The sequence below is a fragment of the Tyto alba genome, unplaced genomic scaffold, assembly GCF_018691265.1.
Source record: "Tyto alba isolate M040663 unplaced genomic scaffold, T.alba_DEE_v4.0 Super-Scaffold_23, whole genome shotgun sequence".
Classification (NCBI taxonomy): Eukaryota; Metazoa; Chordata; class Aves; order Strigiformes; family Tytonidae; genus Tyto; species Tyto alba.
The window spans coordinates 1,520,388-1,540,947 of NW_024881297.1; the positions used below are offsets into that span (position 1 = coordinate 1,520,388).

At 46.7% G+C, this 20,560-nt stretch overlaps 1 protein-coding gene across 1 annotated transcript in view; it reads left to right on the top strand.

Moving 5' to 3' along the window:
• The first annotated feature begins 359 nt into the window (after positions 1-359).
• Positions 360-20,560, top strand: part of ALPK1 (alpha kinase 1) — a 34,848-nt gene continuing 14,647 nt past the window's right edge. The window contains exons 1-6 of the mRNA XM_033007960.2: positions 360-418; positions 991-1,223; positions 6,010-6,164; positions 16,690-16,888; positions 18,724-18,783; positions 20,421-20,507. Of these exons, the coding sequence (XP_032863851.2) occupies positions 1,103-1,223; positions 6,010-6,164; positions 16,690-16,888; positions 18,724-18,783; positions 20,421-20,507 (622 nt within the window). The 5' untranslated portion in view covers positions 360-418; positions 991-1,102. The remainder of the gene's footprint in view (positions 419-990; positions 1,224-6,009; positions 6,165-16,689; positions 16,889-18,723; positions 18,784-20,420; positions 20,508-20,560) is intronic.

Below are 20,560 nucleotides of genomic sequence, written 5' to 3' on the forward strand. Positions count from 1 at the left end.
CTGGAAAAGATTCGGCGCTCGTACCCTGCACATCACGTGCAAGTTGCTCTACAGTGTATCCGGGGCCTGCTACCGGCTACTCTCCTCAGCCCTGAGCTGTGGGTGCTCGTGGGTGCCCCCAGCAGCACCCAGGCAGCGCTGGTACCAGCAGCGCTTCCTGAGGGTGGGGGGCACAAGGTGGGCAGCCCGGGGAGACGGAGGGATGGTGTCCATGCAGGAGGTGGGAAGGAGGGGTTGGCAGGTTTGGAAGGGCGCCTGCGAGTTGGTCTGATTGTGGGAGACCCGGCTGTGATGAGCACAAGCCTCGTGGGTGTTTGATAAGCTGGTCGAAAGCCCCTGTCCCTTCTGTCTGTCACAGAGCTGGTGAGGCTGTGACCAGCTCCAGCGCTCCTCCTGCGAGCCTGTGGCTTTGTGCTAGGTGAGCTCCTGCTGCATGCTGCAGCATCGCCAAGAAAGCCTTTTTGTTCCAGCGGGCTCCTTCAAAGACCGTTTTTGCTCCACTGCCTCAAAACCAAACCGTGGTAGGATGCCGTGTTATGTGACAGGAGCGGGGCTAGCGTGAGAGGAGGTGAGAAAGCAACGTGCTCCCATGCCCCAGGGTGAAAGAGACGGCCCCCGTGGTCTGGTAAACGCACGCAGGCTCCAAGAGTTCAGAGCGCGCATGGCTCTGCCTTTCAATCCTGGCTAACAGTGTGCGACAGCCTGAGCCTCCCAGGTGCAAAGGGCTTCGGCACAGCCCGGCTAGTCACTTCCCTGCTTGGGGTTTCACAGCTCCATTGAAGAGCCTGTCCTTTCTCCCTGGCACCTCGGAGATGTTCGCCTTGCAGTTTGTCACCAAGACCCTGCAGTAATTTCACACACTCCTCTAATAGAGTCCTCCGAGGCTGTCATGTATTTTCATGTATTTCCCCTATTATTTCTCCCTGCTTGAGCCTTTCAGATAATTGATGATACTTTAGTTAATCATTTTCCCACTCCTTTGTTTGCCAGGTACCTCAGCCTTGAAGGGATCCTTTTCATTTAGAATCCGTGTCTTCTCTTAAGTAATTGATCACCGTGCACCCGGGGACACCCAATTCACAGCCGAGTGGGATCAGCCTTCATGAATAATCAAAATGCCGTGGCCACGCTGCTGGAGGAGTGCAAGCGAGCTCTGGACACGCTGCTGTTGGCGAAGGCTGACACGGGCGAGGAAGATGAGCGAGAATACCGGCGGTGTCAAGGTGAGGTCCCCAGGAGAGGCGGCAGGACCGCGGCAGCAGCCGCCAGTCCTCAGCCCTGCCCTATTTTTCTTCTCCTGGCAGATGAGTGTCAAGAGATGCCTGGATTTCGAGGCCATGAATGGGATGCAGGCTACAGGCAGGCAGGGAAAGAAGTCCACTTTGTTGCAGTGAATTGCTGTCAGTTCTAATTTTAGGCTTCAGTAAACATGAGGCTGTAAGGAACAGTTTAGTTTGGGAAGAACAATGCCCAAAAGTTTGCTGATGCACATAAATTTCAGTTATTAAAAAAAAAAAAAAAGAAAGAAAGAAAGAAAGGGAAAAAAAGGATGCAACATCTGAATAAGGGCACATATTTCCTCTCCTTTCATAGGAACTGGGGGAGGGCCTTTTCTGTTTGTCAGCTTCTCCTAATATATTAAAGAGCTCATTGCCTGAATCTTTATCTTGTAAAATGTGTGTGACCTCTATAAGTGGTGTCCAAAGGAAAAAAACTTGCAATATCCCTCTTGAAAGGAAAATCCATGCCAGCTAATGGCTGGAATAAATAACCGGGAAAGGAAGCAGTACTTAGCGAGAGCTGTAATAAAGGGCTTCTTCATTTGTTTTAATGCTGGCATTACCTGCTGGAAACCAGCATTTATTTTGGTATTGCTGTGGTGCTTTGAGAGTGGTTTGTAAAAAAAAAAAAAAAAAAAAAAAATTTATTATTTCTTAATTCCAGTGGAAATCCAGTTGATGTCAATCACAAAAGGCTGTAACACACAGTTCCATTTTCTCTAGATTCAGACTTTCAGAGGGCTACATAACTTCATTGCCACAGCTTTTATATAAAAGCCACATTTGAATTGCTGAACTTGTTCGAGTTATACCTTTTTTTTACAGGATAGGGAGGTTATATACTCCTTTCTGCCACACAGAAAAACAACTTCAGCCAGTATGGAAGATGTAAAAGTAAAGGATGAAGGTGAAATTTCTGGGGGGAAAAACAAGGGCATTAGCAAAGAAACACAAAAAACCTATTTATGTGCAGTTTTTCCTTTGCATGACACATCTGCAGTACCGTCCGTTTTCCAGTTTAGTGTTAATAATGTTTAGTTTTGCTCTGCATGAATGACTCGGCCATAATGTTAATTTGATCTTTAAAATCCTTTGTTTGTCCCGGAGCACAGAGCTGTTGAGAATATGTTTTTCTGACCATCCTTGTTCTTGCTGGGAGGTCAGCTGCCTTTTTTTCTGAAGCACCTAAGTCTGTTTGTGGTGGAGAGTGGCATGTAGGTTTCTGTTATGGATACTGGAAGATTTTTCTCTTCTTTTTTTGTTTTCAACAAAGGGTACTTTGTTTCCTCATCATGAATTCTTTTAAGTTTTATTATGGCTCCTTAGAATAGGCTCTTGAACTCCTAATCAGGTAGCGCTTTTCCCCCCCCTCATCCTCCTCCCTCCTTTTCTCCTATTAAATACCACAAAGTATGAGAAATAATCAGTTTAGTTCCAGATAAGGTAAATCAGTGCCCTTATAATCACTTGATTAGACATGGTTCTTCAGGTAAACTGCTTCAGGAAATGGGCGATCAGAGCCTGAAGTGATGCTCCAGTTTTTCCGAGGACTGTGTTCCCATCCGCTGAAAGAAAAATACCCAGCAGCGGGGCGGTGACAGCGACATTAATAACTGCTGGGTCCCTCTGCCCGGGGAAGGCAGGGCCTCGCAGCTTGGCGGCTCTTGGCTTTCGGGGGGACCCCCCCTCCAGCACAGAGGCGGAGGGGTTTGCTTTGCCCCCCTCTCCTCCCGGGGCTGCCTTTGTTTGCCCCGGCTTTCTCAGACCAGGCGCAGGAGGAACTGAAAACCAAATACATAAAAATGGGGGGAAGAGGGGAGAGGAGGAGTGAATCCTTACCTCGCTTTCGTTGAGGGGACAGAATGGGTTTTAGATGGGTCTGGATGCTTTTTTGTTTCTTTTTTTGGCTAGAAGTTGTTCCAATCAACTTCTGTGCCAGTTCAACCTTTGTCAATTAATGAATTTATACTGCCTGTGGTGAGAACAGCTATCTGTTACAAGAGTAAACTCTCACCCTGCGGGCTGGATTTTAGCTGAAAGCTGCAGGGCTGTTCACACGAGCTCCTGGCTGGTGTGGTTCTAGTGGATATTCTTGTGATACAACATCGTTTTATTGTCACTAGCATGCTAGTTGTGTTTATTTCTATGCGGTGTCAACTAGATGTCACAGCAAGGCTCGAAGCAGTATCCTGCTAGACTTAATACGAACGAATGTCCAACCCCAAAGATGCCTGAAGGCTCCTGGATTGCCAAATCCTTCTGGAAGTGTTACCCCGGTTTCCATTTCTGACCAGTTCGGCAGTAGTGACTGCTGAGGATGCCTCTCTAAACATCAAAATTCAGTATTAAAGATTGCGGCCATATTCTTTGTTCTTTAGTGCATCAAGTAGAGGGGGCTTAAGGTTTGGGTAAGGATAACGTGGAAAGCAGGAACAAGAGGACAGCAGTAATACATTTATGCTTTAGAGAGAATACCAATGTCCACGTTATCCCACTGATAATTTTCACAGTTACTGACACTATTATTTTTTCCTGTTTCAGTGTTACTTAAGTAAGCATGAGTTTCTGTGGGAAAGATAGAAGAAGGTAGTGGAGACAGAAAGTCTGTCTGTGTAAGCATCCTAATTCTCTTTCTCTAGATACCTCCCCAAAATGTCAGTCCTATGGGATCATACAGGGATACATGTGCTGGCTGTGACTGCCTTCAGACCCCCCCCATCTTCCTTTGGACAAGATTTTTGGGAAGCTCGGTCTTCCCCCTGCTACACGCGGGGATTGCTTTCCTTGTGATGAGATGGCTATCCCTGCTGCTGCGCCGATGTTGCAGTGAGAGGTGCGGGGCTGGGAGCACGACCTCCTCTTCCCTCTGGCTCTGCCGCTTGGCCGCCTTGGCACGGTGTGGAGGGCTGAGCCCCCCCAGCCACTGCTTCAGAAGGGCAGAGACACATGGCTGTGCCTGAAGCTGGGATGTGTAATGGGAAGAGTGTCCAGAGCTGCAGCAACAAGTGAGAAAACGCGGGTTGGAAAAAGTGGTATCTCTTTAAAAGCGACTTTTTGGAAAAGGGGCCTTAAATATCTGACTTCTCGCGTTTTCCTAGGAAAAACATAGCGGCGAATGCACTGTAATGTGAGCGTGAAATAGACTTGTTATGTAGTACATTTTCTACAGTCATCTGTAAAGGACTGATTAAAAAATATGTAGTCATACATTTATTGCACTGCCTCGTTAAAGCAATGAAGCAGGGTTTTTTTTCTGGGGATTAATGGCCAGAAGGGGCTAGATCTGCAGCTGATGATCACCATTAACCCCATCTGGTCAATAATCCTCGTTAATCCACTTTTATTAGCCAGAGAGTCTGCCCAGCCGAGTGGTTAGCACAGCACAGTGCACTCAGGCTGCAGCTTCACCCCTGTTTCAAGGAAAATTAAAATGTGGGCTTCTGCTGGAAGGAGGGGACAAATCTAAGCCCGGATCTCTAGCTCCTACAAGCAATTGCATCCTTAGTTGGGTCAAGTTGGAGATCCAGCTGAAGCCAGTGGTTAAGTGGGAGGTGAAGGGCCAGCCCAGGGAGGGAGCAGGGCATGGGCACGGGCCAAACTGCGCTCTTGCCTTGTGAGCTCTGGCACGTTTGCTGGAGGATCAGGAGCCAGATGGAGCTGGGAGTACTTTGCCTGCCTTCAAAAGAAAAATCTCTTTTGACTCCTTTGTGCCTGGCCTTTCCAGTTGGAAGGGAAGCTGTGCTTTGAGGAGGGTTTGGAAACCCTCAGGTGAAAGACGTGAGGACTGGGGTTCCCACGCAGCTCCGTGCTGGCTGTGCCTGGGTAGGAGCATGCCTGGGACCAAGGGCATCTTCTCCTCTTTACCTCTTTGTAACCACTGTTGCAATCTGCAAGAGAAATGCAGAAGCTCGGGCCAGATCCTCAGCTAGTGTGAATTACTTGGCTAAGCCGGCTTCAAAGAAGATGCAACAGCTTCAGACAGTGAATCTCACAACGAAGGGTCAGGATCTGCCACGCATCTGTGGGCAGTACCATCTTAACAGCAGTTCCCATGCACAGGGCTTAAGCCATTTTGTCTTGCTATAGCAGTGAGCTCTCTTGGGCTGAGGTAAATTGTGTCCTCTAGTCTATGGCTACTGCTTTGAGGGCATGTTGAGTAACTCAGGCCAACAACTTTTTTTTACTGAATCAGTCAAATAATTATTCTCAAGAATGTGTGCTTGTTATTCATTATATCCCTTTAGTTCTTTGATTGCTTTATATGGTCCAGATTTATCTCCCAGTTTGGATGTGGCTTTTCAAGCTGGCTCTGCCACTGTCACCAGCAAGCCCTGAGCAAGGCAGACAGGTCTTCTGTGCTGTTGGCCCCATTTGCTCTGCCAGGGGTCCTTTCCTCACACTGGAGAACAGGTTTCCTCCTCTCTCTCTTGGAGTAGCTCTTCACGCCCAGCCAGCCACCAGCCGGTGTGACTTCCTGCTAAAAGCCTTTTTAATGGCTGATGGCTCCCATTTACCTGGAGGGCAGAGCAACCAACAGTAATGGATGACAGGCAAGCTCAGCTCACCTTCCCTCCTGATGAGGTTGGCAGCAAGAGGTAAGAGCTGGTAGCGAGTGAGAGAAGGTCCGAGAGGGAGGGGAGGTATGCTTTTTTCAGGGTAGGTGCACTGTTGGAAGTGTTGTGACTGAACCCACTTGCAATATCTTTTACCTGCTCTTTGACCTTTTCAGATTTGCTTTCTGAGGACTTGAAAACCCTTCTGGAGGAGGCAAAGGAAATGAAGTGGCCCTTTGTGCCGGAGAAGTGGCAATACAAACAAGACCTTGGCCCAGAAGACAAAACAAACCTGCAAGATATGATCAGCCCGAGGCTCCCGGATTTGCTGGTATGAAGTTCAACACACCTGTTGCATAAAATGTCCCGCCGAGGCGCTTGAGGTTACGCGGAGCCCTGGTAGGTAGTATCACCTGTTGGTTCAGGGACTTGTGTTTCTGCACATTGGCAGCAGAAGGTGAGGAACTGCTTGAGAAGCAGAGGCGAGCGAGCCTGCGTTGGGATGGAGCTGCTCACAAAGGCCAAGGGGGAGAATGTGACTTTTATTTGTTTCAGTCCTCAGACAAGAGGAGGACCCAGAAGCTGCATAGAGTTCCTGATTTTTTTTCATGAAAGTTGCTATGAAGCAACATGCATGAATCACAATTTCCTCCTCCTTGCAAGACAGCTCATCTCCATGTCACCACTGCGCCTTCCAAGGGAAGGAGAGTCCTGCCCTCTGCTGCCACTGCAACCAAGCCAAGGTTGTGAGATCAGTGGGAGCTCAGCCTCGGGTTTAGGCTTCTGGTCTGTTGGCTATGTAGCTTGTGGCAAATGGGTGTGCAACACCACGCAAGGCTGTTGGTTTGAGGTCTTGCTGATACCTGCAGTTTTATGTGCTCTCCCAGTGCAGGGAAGGTAAAATGGGTTCAAGTGATAAAGTTTTGAGTGTGTCCAGGTGTTTGGCAAGGAAAAAGGTGCCTAGATATTAATGACAAAGAAATTGCAGAGTAGAGAACACTGGCTCTGCCTTATCTAGAAGGGATCCCAGAGGTATGTAGGGATTGTCCCACGCGCTGAGCATCTTGCAGAACAACTACCTCGTTCACTGAAACGTGCAGTGATGACTTTGACTGCATTTATGCTGTTGCTGCTTGCTTTCATGCTCAGCCCACAGTAGTTTGGGCACTTGCTTTGTCCATTCCTCTGGTTTTAGAGGGAAGTTCTGTTTCTGTTTCCACTAAGGTAATGTTTACCTCTTCCCTGAAGAACTGGCATTATAATAAAACTAAAATGCTGAATGTTTACATAAAGTTTTAAAAACCCCATGAATTTGAAAAGAATGCTGTGCCTTGTTTAATTCAGGACTGCTAGCAGGCAGTGAGGATTACTCACGTCAGTAGGGCTTGCACAATTCATGGTCTGCTTCTCTTTTTTCAAGAAAATTACTTGACAGGTTCCCTTTGAGGACCAAAGCTGGCCAAAACCTAGGCAGGAAAGGCAAAAATTTAATGTGACTTCTTCTGTGAGTAAAGGATATTTGGCTGTGTAAGGAGCTGCAGGATCCAAATGGTACCCGGGGATCCCATTCTGTAAGGTGGTGAGTTTGAGCTTAAAGATTAGAAAGCAGAAATTTGGATTGCTTTTTACTTCTTTGATTTTCTCAGAGGCATGTCAGATGTGACTTGTAGCAAATAGAGGATTCCCTTTTCAATGGTAAATGTGATATCTAGGCCAGTAAGTATCCCTTTGGCAGGACAGACATAAGGTAAAGATGAGGTTTGTAAGGTTTTTGGAGGTTTTTTGCTTACTGTGGTGCATGCCTGAAGCCAACACAGCCCCATTCCTCGTGGGAAGGGGCAGTCTGGCCTGAAAATCTGGGGTTTGGGGCAGGGAGGTCTGGCCCTGCTGGAATCCCAGCTGCAAAACTGCTGTTAACTCCAAGGTGGCCAGGAGATTTCACCTGCTTCAGAGAGAGCCCTGCCCGAGGAAGGCCAGCAAGTTTTGTTTGAGGATGACGATTCCTTTGAACGGCACTGAGCAATGAGAAGCTCAGAAAAGCCAACTGCAGGGCTGGGAGGCGTCAGCCCCAGCACCCCCTCGCCAGCATCCCACATTGCAGGGATCCTGAATCTGCTGGGGGGGCGCGGGCAGGGAGCGGCAGCTCCTTGGGTATTTATTTTCTTTTTCTCTTTGGTGTGTGTGGCCTTAGACAGAAATTTATGGCAGAGGTTGACCTCCTTTACAATCCCCGCGCAGCTCTCTAACTTTGGAGCATTTGTCTGCTCTCTCCCAGGATAAACACCTGCAGTAAACTCCCTGAGAGACCTGGCTAGATGGGAGATTAATGTGGCTGTAATAGTGGAGCAGTGTTTGCAGCATTATGCCCTCTCCCCAGGTAGATGGATCTTTTCTGAGATGATACCAATTATTTATTGCTGAAACATCTGTTGATAACTGCAGCTGCCCTTGTTAAACAAAGCCTATCATGGGGTCATAGACTATAGGGACCTAAAATCCTACCGCATGCTAGTTTTAGACTATTCACTGACACCCCCTGAAGTCCATTGGTTACTGTTGTCTTCAATGTTTCATCCTGCGGTTGAAAATACTTTGTAAACGTTGTGCTGCCTTTCCCCATGTGCTTTGAAGTATTATTTCATCTTCATTGGTAATTTATATTCCAGTGCCATTGTACCATGGGAAAAAGGGAAAACCTTTTTTGTTTTCCATTTAATTGTAGATAGACTGACATTTTGACCTGTATTATTAGTATTAGTCAGGAAAAGGGATTTTTTTTCCCCTTCATCCATTCCTTCCCCCCCTCCTTTTTTTTTTTTTTAAATAAAATTTCAAGGCAGAGCAAAGGCTGCTTCAGTTCTTTGAATAAAAAGCTGGGGGGGAAATGAGGCTGAAGAGAAGTGATTACAGTGTGATGAGGAAAGATAAAAGTCTGAGCAACTTTTTTCTTTTTCTTTTTCTTTTTTTTTTTTTTTTTTCCTGGCATGAGGGACAGAAGGATAATTTAATTCCCTGGAGGAAAAAAAAAAAAAAAAAGTCTTTGTCAATTTATTGTTCAGAAGAACCTTTAAAATTTTTCATCTCTGTTTATTTTAATTTGCCATGCTTAGAATAAGCTCATAAACCGTAATTCATTACATTTTAAAAGTGCTTTGAGATCCATGAGTGAAAGGCACTTCATTACCATAACACACTGGTGGTGTTACAAGGAGGCAGAGCTGGCTACCAGGGCTCACCATGAGGATGTTTTACTCTGTGAGTAGGCTGAAAAGCTCCATGAGACCAGCACAGTGAGTAAGCGGATTAGGCTTTGGCTTCAAGGGTTCGCCTTAGTCTTGCCCTTTAAAAAGTGGGATACTCACTGCTGGCGGCTGCACGCTAGTCCGACACATCAAGAAGGCAAAGCCACCCGCACCTGCAGCCTGTTAAAGTGCTCTTCTTTGCTGGGGGATGCTCAGCACTCCTGCAGGCTGGCTGAGGCCGTAGGAAGGCACGGCCAAACCAGCTTTGGCGGGGGACAGGGGGTAGCAGCAAGCCAGACTTTCCTCACCGCTCTCCCACTGCAGCCTCGGGTCAGAGGGAGCCACGCTGCTGCCGGAGCAGGGCTCAGGGCAGATTTTAGCAACGCACACAAACTTCCCCCCACCACTGCCTCCACCATATGAAATTACTGAATTTCCCTGGGGATTTTAAGGCAACAGATTTGCTGTAATCCTTAAGGCAAACCAGCAGTCCTGCTTTTAGAAAATCTTTTCATCTTACAGAAGATAGGGGTTTTTTTTGGTTTGGTTTGGTTTGGTTTGGTTTGGTTTGGTTTGGTTTGGTTTGGTTTGGTTTGGTTTGGTTTTCCTTCCCTGCCAGGGATTCACCAACCAATACAAACGCCACCCCAGTTCAACAAGCTCAGGATACCGGTTTCCACATTTGCCTAGCAGGTTTTAGGAGACCCTCCCTGCCGGCTGCCACCGCCTAGCAATCCAAACCCATGCTGCAGCCCCCGTCTCAGCCTGAACACCCCTTTGATAGGGAATCTGCACTGAGGCTTGAAGGGTGGTAACTAACACCTGTACCCAAAGCAAAAACTGGGAAGTGTTGGGATTTTTGTTTTTAACAAATTCAAGCAAAATCAGAATTACAGCAGCAAACCTGCTGGCAGGTGTCAATAAGGAGAGATTACTTTTCCTCTCTAAATAGCACATGCACTGTGGGGTTCAGCCTGGGGCTGCAGATCCAAAAGAGAGGCTGCCAGGGGTTACCCTTCCTGCGGATCTTTGCTATCCCAAGGGATGGGAATAGCCTTCTGCTCGGTGACCAGCCAATAGAGGGCAACATGCCCATGTACACATAGGCTTTGATCCCACAAACCCTGTTGTGGGTTTCGTCGAAGGACAACTCTATGCACACAGGTCGTTGTCTTGTGGGATGATTTGTGCCACATTAATATTGTGATTTTTTTTTTTTTTTGCGAGATTGAAGCCTGTTTGCAAACCCATGGTGGTGGTTTGGGGCTTTTCTTCATTTTTATCATATAGTTTCTTCATTTTTATCAATAGTTCCTGCACCCAGGCTCAGGCATCCAGCCATGGACCAGGATCTGCTGGGATAGATACACTGTGAACACTAAAGGAAGAGCCCCCAAGAGCAGGGCTCCTGCAGGTCCCTCAGCACCCGCTGTAGGAAGCCATACAGCTGACCCCATGTTTCCCACCGCGGATGGGAGGAGTGCAGATCCTGGCCCTGCTGGCACAGAATCTCATGGGACTTAATGGAAATATTGAAAAGAGGAGAAAATAAGGCCCCACAGCCCTTGCCTGGGCCTTGGCTAATTACACGCTGATGGATTGCCATTAGGGAAACCATTCTGAGGGACATGCCCTAACTACCTTTAGGTGTGTGTGTGTGGCAGTTAAGAGCTGGGGGTCTTTGAAAAAGAACTAAAGAGGAGGCTGAGGATTTAGTTTTCTCCTCCTTCCAACTGTTGGTGTGGTAACAGGAGAATTAAAGCCCTAAATCGTAGCCCTGGGATCTTGGTTGTTCAGGCTGACCTTTTGCTACCTGCCTCATAAGAGCTCTTCTTGGGTGATCCCAGGGAAACGGAGAGTAGTGTAAGGGAGAGCTGTGAGCTGAATTCAGGCCAAGAGGGAATCTGTGGCACCCCAGCTTCCCTTATGCCACGCAATCCCTGACATTTCGTTAATGAGAAGTATCAGAGATGGCGTGCAGGCAGGAGAGCTTCAGCTGTGCAGGGTGACTGCCCTGATGCTGCCAGTATGCAGCGCTGCAAAGCACTTGGTCTTTGGCTGCCTGAAAACTACAGCAGAATTTAAGCGGAGCACCAAATAAAAAAAATGGGAAATCCGAACCTGGGTACCTGTAGGGCCATCAGTTCACTTTGCTCCTGGGCAGGATTGAGTCTTCCCAGATGCAGCTTGATGGAGTATTTCCTCCCTAGGAAAGATTTTTAATATTACATTCCTGAGATTGCTACGTTTTGTTTGCCTTCCAAATTGAACTACTTCTCAAGTGGATTGATGTTTTGAGGACACGGATTTAGGAAAGAGACTCTTGCATTTTTAGCTGACTATAATGGTCTTGATGCCACCCTCTCGAGGGGGTTCTGTCGCTGGCACTTCGCGATTTTTAAGTATCAAAGTATCCCCTTCAACATAGTATTTTAATGTTCCACAGGGAATTGCCACACTAGCTTATAAATAGTCTAGCAGGACAAATCAGGGCCACAAAATGATTGTTGCACCTATCCGTGGTAATAATTGAGAACAGGTACTCCTGCAGATGACTCCACTCCCCGCAAGCCTCTGCTGCCTTGTCAGATACATGAGGCCCCCCCAGGAACTCCCCCTCGAGGAGCTTCCTCAGCACTTTAAAGGGGTCCTGCTTCTCTGCTCACCCCAAAAAGCTGCTGTTCGCAGCCTGAGCCGCCTGCTGCTTTCCTCCCTCCTGAGACCGCTCAAGTTCATCACGCAGATGGTTCTCCCACTCGCTCCCACGGGGAGGTGCGCTCCCTTCACTGCTGCTACCCAGGGCTGAGAGCTACGTGCCAGCAGCAGCTTGATCGGGGCTGGTGCCTTCTCTGCTTTGTGCTGATGGGCTGTGGGAGGCTGTCTCCATCCCGCTAAGGGACAGAGCTGGTCCTGCCAGCGGGACCCTCCAGGCACTGCTCTGCTGGAGCTCCGGGTCCTGGGAACAGCGCTGGCTCCCAACTAGAGAGTGGAAACTGAGAGCGGCACGTGGAACGTCATCCCAATAGCAGTAAGGTGAATGAAATCAGGGGCGAGTTAAGTTGCCAAAAAAGGGGGGCACTTGAGAAAAGCAGGAGTTCTCCTCCCTCTTGTACTTTCTCAGTTGGTGAAGCAAGATGTGGTCGGTTGTAAGAAACGGACCCATTCTGTGGTGTTTTGAGCTGCTAATAATGGGCCTAATGCTGCTCCCATTGAATAAGCACCCAACTCTCCATTGCCTTCAGGATGAATAACTTGAGCTAATTAACAGCTTCAGAAGCTCAAGCCATGAAACGGGGTTCTCTGCTGCTCTGAGCAGAGAGGAAAGCGTCCAGGAGCTTCTTATTCCTCACTCTGCAGCTATTTACTGTGTGACTTGACCGTCCTGTGTTTCAAGCGTATCCGCCTGCACCTCACGAACATGCTTTCTTCTGCCCATCACAGAGGTGGTAGGAGGCTTAATTCCTTGTTATTTGTCGAGCGGGTTCTGATTGCCAGCTGAAAGGCAGAGAGTGATAGAGAAGTCCCGTGCGGTGACAGCAGCTTTGGTCTCTTGGAAAGACAGGCTTTGCTAACAGCGCGTGGGGTAAAAGGGTGAAAGGCTTCAGCCAAATCCATTGGTGTTGTGACTCTGTGTTTAATCTGACAGGGGACGAACGTAGAGGGAAAGAAAACCGGGCAATTTGTTAGGGTTCAGTGAAGTGCTAACTAGGAACAGCTCTTGGGAGAGATCTAAAGCACCTGGAAGCATGTGCCACTGAAACTCCTGCCTTGTGCACAGGATGAGAAATTCTTTGTTGACTGCTCTTGGGTTTGTTTTTTAAGATTTTAAACCTCAGCTGCAGTTACAAATGAAACAAAGACTGAAACACGACTGAGAGGAATGGGTATGAGCAAACACAGAAATCCAGAGAGTCTGCAAAACTGCAGGGACACTCTGAAAATGAAATGATTCCTGCCCCTGCTTTCTAACCTTGCCACTTGCAGAGGCGTTTTTCCAAAGGGGACCCTCCCGAGCCTGCAGGCTGGGGAGGGGAGGGGGTTGCCTCCGGGATCTTTGCTTTATAAAGAGGGCAGAGAGAGTGGATTAAATCAATATTTCATTTATTTGTGCTTGTAATTCCTCTTACATCAGCTGCCACATAAAGATTTTCCCCTATTTTCTTCCCCTCCTCCTCATCCTCATTTACTATGCACCAATAATTTCCCTTTGACGCTTTCCTGCCAGTCCTAGTGCCAGATGGCCCCGGTTCTGAGCTGCTCCCCTCTCTTGGGAGCGGCCCCCATTGTCAATGCAAAGGAGGTGTTGTGGCTTTGAACCCAAAGCTGGGACCCAAACTTCAGCCCTGGCGTGAGGAGGAGCTAACCCACTAATGCAGGAAACCATGCAAACAGCACACCCTCCCACTCATCGCCATTAAGGAAGAAAACCCTTCACTAAAGGCTGTTTTGCATTTCCCCCAATGGTCCATGTATAGAAATCTGGTGCAAATTTAATTCTCTCACCACCTGATTCCACTTCCCAGCCGCGAGGTTCCCTTTGTGTCATAAACTCAATTAGACATATGCATTTCACATCATGGACACAGATGTGAAGACAAAGTGCGCGCCTACTTCGCTCTTTCTCCCTCTGTGTCTCTCTCTCTCTCCGTGTAGATGCGCCAACATCGGCTTTAAAGCGATAAAGAAAGTGAGCAAATCTGTTTAGGGCGCCAGCCCGCCAGGCAGAACAAAGTGTCCGGCTGCGGCGAGCGGCGCCGAGTTTCTGGTTGTGTTGGGGTAGGCTGTGACATCTTGGAAGTCAAGAGGGTTTCCCTGGGTCTGGGCTGGGTGACAGGGAGCCGCTCCCCTGTTTCCTTTCGGAGCGGTGTGGGGAGGGTCTTGGTGCGTGGTTTGGGTGCGTGCCCAGCACGCCGGTGCATTAGCTGTAGGTGCTGAGGAATTTTCCAGCCACACGAGTTGGCAGGGAATGAAAGGAGCGGGTATTAATTTCTCGGTGTACTGCTCGGAACAGGGGGGGACGTAATTGCAAAGATTGACATCGAACCGTGTTTCTGTGTGCCACACAGCATGCAGCCCGGCCTTTTAAAAAAAAATAGCCGAGTTTCTCTCCCTGGCTTGACTTTTCTACATTTTGTGTCCATTTGGGTTTGGAGAGGGACACAAGAGGTTTCGGCATTGAGCGGAGAGTTAAATTATGCAGCTGCAAGACTGCCAAGCCCTTCAGAATAGGATGCTTCGTTTAGATTTTCCACAATGCTATTGAAGTGCTTATTTTCCTCCTGAAGAGACACAAACAGATGCAAACTTCTGTAAACACTTTAGAAATGAATTCAGTGAGTTTGGCCTCTCAGCAGTGCTCAATAGCTGACAGAAAAATGTCTAATTAGTGCAAGTGGAAATAATAGGGCCACTTGGATTCCTTCCATCCTCCTCCAAGTCTACTTTTCCTAGGAACTCAAAGGCCCTTTTGTTTGGTAGGTCACCCTCTCTCAGGCTTTTGTGCTCCGATCTATTAAAGGAAGAAGGGGAGGAAAAAAAAAATAGATTAGGCGATGCTCTGTGCTTAAATATATGGCCTGTTGATGAGCATTTTGAATGGCTGGTTTGCAGTGTCAGTTTACAGGTGCTTGGAGAGGGGGATTCCTCCATTGTTGGCCGGCACAAGCAGAGTTGTGCGTGCCCGGCTCCAGGAATCCTTTTCAAGTGCCATCCTCTTAGAAAATCCAACTCGGGCTCAGGAGAAAAAAAAAAAAAAAAAAAAAAAGGGGGAAATTTGTACAAATCCGCCTCGCTGAAGTGCAAACAAGCTAGCAAATGCTTGCAACCGATGGGTGCTGCAAGCCGGCCTTCGCGCCATGTACCGTAGGTTTTTCTACAAATGGTTTGACACTGGCTTCCTCCTGCACACCTCAGACAGTCGTTATGCTGCTCAAAATCAAGAGCAAGTCTTGCTGTCAGATTGGAGGGCTCTAAACTACAGGCAAAGAGAATAGAAATGAAGCTGGGGAGGAGTCCAAGAAACCTGAGCAGTGTCTAAGCAGTTCATGGACGTTGCTGTCTCGCTGACTCTGCCTGTGCATTTACACAAGGCAGGCGAGGGAAGGAGGCTGGTGCTAAGACAAAAATGAGAGATAGCTGCCAAACCTGATATTTTAGTAGGGATTTGGACAATGTTTTCTCAGCAGAATCTTATCCTCTGATGGCGCTGTGGGGCCTGACCCTCCCTCCCCTGTGTTGCTTTGACTCTGTCATGAGTGGAGTTACTCGCTGACATGAATGAGATGAGAAACACATCCTTTTTCTGAGGCGGCTTTGTATGGTTGAATGTGTTTTCTGTTTTTCCTTCCCTCTCGTGATTGACCACGCTGTACAGCAGTACTCAACCATTGCCGACTCCCAGGCCTTTGAGCCAGACTGGGCGGCAGGAAGCCGGGCTCTCCGTAGGCAGCCTGAGGCTGCTGAACAGCCGATGGCCATGAAGACCAGACAGGTCAGGGCACCCACCAGGCTCCGTAGCTAAAGAGATGGGTCTTTCCTTACAGCCAGTGGCTGTATTTCAGGCAGATATTCCCGCTGAAACAGTGACTGGGTGCCATCCTCTCCATCCTGTGTAACAAACCTGTTGCAAACAGTGTTTACACAGGATTTCCCCCTAAAAAGGGAAGCACACAGACGTCAGTGTGTGGAGTACCTCCTTGCTCTACCAGGCAGGAGTACCAGCCCCTGCCCACCATGGGAAGGGGTTGATTTTCGGTAGGTGTCCCCAGGTCCATGTGGACTTCTGCAACCACAATGAGGTCTTTGCTGGCCTCCTGTCCTCTTAACAGCATGCTATCTCAGGAGCTCTGGCTGATTCCTCGTGTCAGTGTGATGGCTCAACCGCTGTGGGAACACAAAAAAGCTCATCTGGCCTTAGTAGTCATTAAAGATGACCTGCAGGGATAAAACATCTGACTCCTGGCCTGTTTGCTTGTTTGTGGCCTACAAAGGAGTGGGTGGCTGGAGCTCTGTCTGGGACAATGCCTATAGTGACCGTTTCCAGTCTTTCCAGACTCATGTCCCCCTTTTAAGCTAACTGTTATTATTGCCAGCAATCTGTTGGGCAGGATTTAAATTCGTTAACAGACCACCAAACTCTGTGGTTCCAAATACTGAACGACAACTACAAAGACCAAAACAAAATCAGGAACGGTAACTATGGCTCAAACGAAACAAGCAGCTGGAACTTTCCTATCTTAAAAACGAAGATATGATCAGGAATAGTCATAATTATAGGTTATAATAAATCCTATCTGATCAGTGCCACAAAGGTTTTCTCCATTACGTAAATGCCTTGGAACATAAAGATTATAAGGCGAGTAGAAATTTTGAGACAGCCTTTTAATTGCTAGTGAGCATTTGCTTCTCGTAATGTTCAGTACTTCACTTGCTGTAAAACTGTGTAGCCACCTTACAGCAAATAACTAAGGACATACCATCTGTTCTAAAACGGTACGTAGGCAGCACCGTTAGGCAGAGGGTAACTAAAGCTGAATATTTTCTGTAGACGGTTCACTGAGCCTTTGCGCCGCGAGTTTCTCCAAGGCTGCCCCATGGCACTGGTGTTCTTTTCAGGTTTATTTGAAAGCCTCCATCATGGTCAAGGACTGCGTAACGGCAACTGCTATTGTGTTCCTGATTGACCGGTTCCTGTATTGGATTGATGCCTCCAGAAAACTTCTTCAGATTGCCAAGGGTCTGCACAGGCTGCGGCCCGCCACGCCGATCAGTCCTCAGGTGCTCATCCGCCAGGCTCGCCTCTCCGTCAACACAGGTACCGCTCCGTTTCCTCAGCTCAAGGCCAATTAGGAACTACTTGACTTTGAAGAAGACACTTTGTCCCTCGCTGGGGATGACATGATTACGGCCCCGGTGCCATCTTTTCAAACACACAGCCCACTCCCAGCCCCCTTGAGCCCTCCCAGCTCCTCTCACTAGCACAAAGGGGCTGGTATAAAGGGTTTCAGAGCCAAAAGCAGTAGAGAAAATTGTGAAAGGGTGTGGAAAATACTAATTGGAGCTTTTGTTCCTTAACAAATCTTCCCTGCTGGTTTCAAACAGGGATATCTGAATTGCTATACTTCTGACCAAGGGCCTTTAAAAAGTAAATTAGAATCCCAGCATTTTCTCTGCACTGTCCCAGCTGCTTTTTTTTTTTTTTTTTTTTTTTTTCCAGTGGGACCACTTGACTATGCAAACAATGCAGCTTACAACCCCTGGAGGATAAAGTGATTTTTTTAAAAAATAAATACCATCATTCCTATAACATGGGCAACACCTGAAGGATTTTTGATGTATCTTCCCACTGTCTCACTGGGGAGAAGAAAACAAAGCCAGATGAACCTGCTCTGAAAAACCTAGTTGAGGAATATTTTATTTGCAGAAAAATACCCATTTTTATTTGTGGCTGTGGTACTTCTCATGCTCCCATTGCCATGGTGTCCGTGTACTAGCACACTCCAATCGATGGGCTAGTTCAGCCAACACTTATGCTGTTTCACTGGCTGGAGCAGCCCTCTTGAATTCAGCTGGACAATTGAGACAAAAACCGAGGTTCAGCATGAATCGAGCTGATCAAATTAGACCTTCAGGCATCTCCTGCAGATCATCAAGCCTGCCACGAGTGGCTCTGGCCATGCGACAAAACCTCTGAGCTGTATGACGGGGGCTGAAAGGCAAAATTGCCACTTTGTGTTGCATACTGCATCCTTTCTATATATTTTCGGGGTATATATTCTGTGCTTAAGATGGTTCTTAAAAGCTAAGTGGAGAGTGATAGTGAGGCAGCATGGCCTGCGGCTACACTTTCTGCGGTGGAATGTCAAGTCAGCTGGCTTTGGGGTGCACCTGCAGAGCTTCCCCTCCCAGTGAACTCCCCAGTGAGACCAAAATGGGTTTCCAAACCCCATCCTTCCTTGGGACAGAAAGCGACAGCTCTGTTGCTGAAGGAAGCAGGCTAGACTAACTTATTTCTAGAAGAGGAAATAAGATCAGGGAGTCCCAACTGGTGAGGTGGCCAGCAGCTCAGTGCCCTGCCCCAGTCTTGTTGCCACCTCCCCTGTTCTGAACCCCTGCAGCAGCACAAGGCATGGGAAGGAGCAGAGCAAGAAATGAGTGCCTGGAGCTGTCTGCCTACACCACAGGGCTTGGGTTTACTCTAAAACCAGCGTGCAGCCTTAGCCTCCCCGGTAAAGGAGGGGTATCTCTTGTTTTCTCCTTGCAGCCTGTTTAGTGGAGCCACACTGTAGAATGGAGACAGCATGCACAGAAATTCAACAGAAACACCAGAGCTTGACTCGAGGAAGACTTTCTCACATTTTAAGATGAAGCACTCTTCCTATAGTGTGTTAAATAAAACAGATACATGTTGCCTCATCAGCGTTTCCTGCAATATTTGTTGTATATGTGGAATAGCCTGTGTCAAAGATTCCTAAGCATGAGATAGCAACTGTGGCACAGTACTTAATTGGAAAGTTAAGTCTAAGTGATGACACACTGACAGCGCTGGGAGGAAGAGTACAATTTGCAGTGGGTTTCACGGATGAATGTTTTTGTCCACTTCATGATACATTTTTCTATTAATTTTCTATATTTTTTATTTTTAATCAGGTAAACTTTTAAAAGCTGAATATATCCTAAGCAGCCTAATTAATGACAACGGAGCAACAGGTATGTATATATTTCTTCTCCGATTTCATACTTGCTGTTTTGGTGGGATTTTTGATACTAATTTTAACCATCACACAAGCTTCAAATACAGCCAGTCTGACCTCAGGAATGACTCCTTACATCACGTTTCTCTTTTCTTCACCATTCTTTGCTAAAATGTGGAAACTGCAATTTTTTTTTTAATTTCCATAATTCATCCTTGTATAGCTTCACTGGAGTGGGAAAATATTCTGGATTGAGAGCCTTCCTACTATTTTTTCTGCCCAGAGAATTTTAAAATGTGGACCAATTTCAAGCAGTTGACTGATCTATAAAACTAAGACAACTCCCTCCCCCCCCTCCCCCCAAAAAATCCAGATTGTTAGAGTCATGCTTATCCTTCAAATTCACACTGATCCTACAAACTAAATACTTTATTCTAGACCTGTAGCGGACTGCAGCAATAATTATTTAGTAAGTTTTGGTATTAAGAAAAAAAAAGTGGGTCCTGATTCTTACAGCACTTTCTTCTATTGCTGGATAGACAGTGCAAAACAGTAAAAATGGGACCATTCCTTAGTGCACAATGACATTTGTAGATACTACTTTTTTTTTTCCTTTCTGTCAAACAACCATACTGCTCGTTGTGTGGCTTGTTTCGGATCTGGAAGGATGTGTAGTATTTCTCATGGTAAGAATTCATTAGTTTTGACAGACATCCATAAATCCATACTAGTTATGTTTCTGAGACAATGTATTTTAGGGGTTTGTATCTGTTCTACATTTTCTTAGCCTTCAGGGTTTATTGAGTCAGTACATTTAGGTTTCTTTACAACCATGAAACTTAGAAAATTTAAGAAGCCTATTCTGGGTTTTGTTGGTTTGTTTTTTATGTGAAACTGAGATTCTCGTACAAGAAGGACCTTCATGCAAAAGGGCTTTAAGCAAAATACCATCTATCACTGTTAAAGTAGAACTGCACTTTTATCTCCTTGGGATTGTGCTTTCTGTTTAAGATTATTTTAATAATATTCATTGATAATACTTGTTTAAAATTGAAGACGTGTTGTTGAACAGATACTTACTTCATGCTGAGAATTGCAGTGAAATGTTCACAATACTTAGGAAAGCTTGGTGATTTTATTTCATATTCTATTCTGAAATCCAATATAGATTTGACAACAAAAGCCTCTGTGTGACTAATACTGTGTTAACATGAAAACTTCTGTTTTAAACTTCATGGGATACTGATATCAGAAAAGAAAACATGTTTTGCCAAGGGTATTTTGCTCTGCTGTGTATACTGGTGACAACAAAGATATCACGTATTAATCCTTTTGACTGGTTTTTAGTGGAACTTTGTACAATGTTTACATACAATGACTTTTTGTTACTTCACAGGAGAGAGGTACCTTTCACTTTTTAGATTGTTTTTATGCTCTGTACGTGTCACTCCAGCTGCAGATCCACACAGCTGTCTACTTACATTCCTTAACGCACTGTCACTTTGTCATCTATCTGACTTTAAGCCCTGACTCAAACCAGCTGAATTAAGTGGGACGTATCCTGGCAGTTTACTGGGGTTTAGGTAACCCTCAGAGGCTTAAATGACAGCAACATTTTTCATTCCCTGCTGAGTTTTTCCACTCTTTCTGCAGGTACCTGGCGATACGCTAAGGAAAGCGATAGGACTCTCGTTCAGTCAGTTTGCTTACAAATCAGAGGACAGATTCTGCAAAAGCTTGGTAAGGCTTTTTTTCTATAAACGTCTACTCAAGGTTCCCCCCCCTCCCTTTTT